We start from the raw sequence: 2,491 nt of genomic DNA, 5'->3' as shown, positions 1-2,491 counted from the left end.
TAATCAGTGGCGTTGCTAGGCCTTTTTTGGGGGCTATAGCCCCCCCACCCTCAATTTCAAACTTAGCCCCCTCAAAATAAATATAGAGAAGACCATTCAACAGAGGAAGACATGCAAAATGTTTCCCGTTCTTTCGAAGGCGACTAAATGCAAACCAAAACTAAAACTGCTAAGACTAAACTTAAGACGAGTGAAATTCCTTCACCCACAATTGTCTCATAGTCAATAAATTCGGTTCCTTACTCATTAAAAATAAAAGTTTGTATTTCTTTACGGTGACACAAATTTTCGGATAGTTATAAAGGTCTACACATATTTTAATGAACCAATAACGCAACATTTAGTTATTCATTTCTAATTATAACTTTCAAATAGTTTGCCCCGATTAAGCCACCCCCCAAATTTCAAACCCTATCGACGCTACTGACAATAATGAATGAATGAAATGAAATATATAACATAAATATTATTAACTGATGTTATATTTTTCCGTAAAGTCATCTAAGAAAAAGCTAAACACCAACATTTGCTGTTTCGCAAGGATTGCAACCTGCATAAAGGACCCCCTGAAGAAATTTAGACCCTTGGTCAATGAGGCTTTGAAGGTGAATCTTTATTACGTTCAAAATTACATTTCCGTAAAAATTAAAAGCAGTTATTCACTGTATTTTTTATTTTAGTGTAACCCTCAAAATTTAGGGTAAAAATAAAAAACCGACGATGTGGAACGCATCTAAAATAGAACCGATAATAAACACATTATTGATGAAATAAAAGTTGTCTTTCATTTACTCGTCTAAATTAAGTGAAATTAGAAAATAGTAAATAAATAGTTACTCAAACATATTATTAACCTAAGAATAGAAGGGAATGTGAATTCAAACGGAAGCAGGCATATCTACATTTGACAAGAAATACCACATGCAAAATTGTCATTGTCCATTCAAAAAACATAATGAAACAATACAATGGCCCCTCTCACTTCGTTAACAGCTTGCAATAAAATAAGCGGGGCCCCATAAAACAAACCGTATATAAGTGCAGTTAATCACCAAATTTCTAATCATTCCTAAAAAAACTTAATTCTTATTCGAATTAAAATTATTGCCTAGATTTAACATGAATTCCCTCGCGATTGTAGTCTTTACAATGTCCCTGATAATCGCGATTAATGGTCAAAGGGGTTGTCCAGGACAAGCGGCTCAAACGGGCAAAACCTTGTTGAACGGGTTTTGCAAAGTTTCAAGTAAGAGTAAATTTTAGTGTACAGAAACGCTACCATCTTTTTTATCTAATGCGTAAGATATATCTTAGTAAGAGCTTTAAAATAAGACCAACCCGGTCGAAATCGGTTGGTAATTAACGGAGTTACGGACCGAAGAACATTTCTCACATTATTAAAAAATCCGTGATGACGTCAGAGTGGAATTAATTATTTTGCGAAATTCTTAATAATGATCCGATTTTATTGAAATTGGTCTCATTTTTAAGATCTCTTTAACCTAATTTCGAAACTTATGACAATATGTATCTAATTAAAACTAATTTAATTTTATTTTAAATTTTAATTAAATTAGGTCCAAATACTGACCATAGAGGCCGTTGCGTTAGGAAAAATATGCTGGTAAATCTACAATGAACAATTTTAGCTTATCTTTTGCGTGTATTAACTAATCTTTATGACGTCAGAGTTTGGGAACCGATAACAAACTTGGGGAAAGATGCATCAACGACCAATCAGACGCTGCCATTTGCGCTGGAGAATACGTGAATGAAAATAGCGAGGTTAGTTTAAAATTTATTTTTGTCAATTTAATATTGGAAGTAATTTAGTTTTAATTAAACGAAATAAATATATTTATTTATTAAGTTCTTTCTAAGAGTGTTACTTGGTATATTTCAGGAATATTTGAAAGCTGGTTGTTGTATGGGAAGAGTGGTTCAAAAAGAAGGCTTCGCACCCGCTTACAACCGCATTTTGGAGGTAAAACAGAAATCAACATAAATTTATAATAGATTAAAATGAAGTTTTAAAGGGAGGATGAAAAGAAAAATCGAGTGATTTTTTATCGATTCTTCTACTAAATATAAAACCAATCTGGATATTAATCTTTTACATTTGCAGGGTTGCGGAGTAACTGGACGAAATATGGATTTCAATTTTTAATTTGATTATCTTTTCTAAAACATTTTCTTTAATTTCTAAAATATATTTGCCGAAATTTTTCTAATAAATATTTCTTAATAAAGTATAACTTTATCTTTATCTTTGTTTTAATAAACTAACGCTATTGAAAGTAACAAAGAAGCCCTACCCTTTGATAGGGTATTTTTTCGAGAATCTAATCTATTACGTTTAACCAAGAAGTGATATCTAGGCTGCGTTCAGTAACACTCGTCAGGAAAAACATCGATGTTTGGGAAAATGAAATCGGTGTTCTTTTGACGTCATGATGACGTTGCAGTTGTTGAACGGCACAATTTTGTGTAA

At 32.2% G+C, this 2,491-nt stretch overlaps 1 protein-coding gene across 1 annotated transcript; it reads left to right on the top strand.

Annotated features, from left to right (window-relative positions):
• The first annotated feature begins 1,112 nt into the window (after nt 1-1,112).
• Nucleotides 1,113-2,204, top strand: LOC149621340 (uncharacterized). The gene is made up of 5 exons (XM_089853733.1): nt 1,113-1,246; nt 1,578-1,624; nt 1,690-1,785; nt 1,904-1,984; nt 2,126-2,204. The coding sequence occupies exons 1-5, from the start codon at nt 1,120-1,122 to the stop codon at nt 2,165-2,167; spliced, it is 393 nt and encodes a 130-aa protein (XP_089709859.1). The 5' UTR covers nt 1,113-1,119; the 3' UTR covers nt 2,168-2,204.
• Nucleotides 2,205-2,491: the final 287 nt, after the last annotated feature.

Source organism: Phalangium opilio, unplaced genomic scaffold (genome assembly GCF_054372755.1).
Source record: "Phalangium opilio isolate 3A_F unplaced genomic scaffold, DU_Popi_V2 ptg000206l_1, whole genome shotgun sequence".
Classification (NCBI taxonomy): Eukaryota; Metazoa; Arthropoda; class Arachnida; order Opiliones; family Phalangiidae; genus Phalangium; species Phalangium opilio.
The sequence above is the reverse complement of the archived record's forward strand: the minus strand, read 5'-3'. Positions and strand labels throughout refer to the sequence as shown.

What these genes read in the sequence shown, in the direction of transcription:
- LOC149621340 (XM_089853733.1), top strand. Translation starts at nt 1,120, where the DNA reads ATGAATTCCCTCGCGATTGTAGTCTTTACAATGTCCCTGATAATCGCG. An exon ending in ACGTGAATGAAAATAGCGAG is followed by an intron (nt 1,786 to 1,903) that starts GTTAGTTTAAAA and finishes GGTATATTTCAG; the next exon opens with GAATATTTGAAAGCTGGTTG. An exon ending in CTTACAACCGCATTTTGGAG is followed by an intron (nt 1,985 to 2,125) that starts GTAAAACAGAAA and finishes TTACATTTGCAG; the next exon opens with GGTTGCGGAGTAACTGGACG.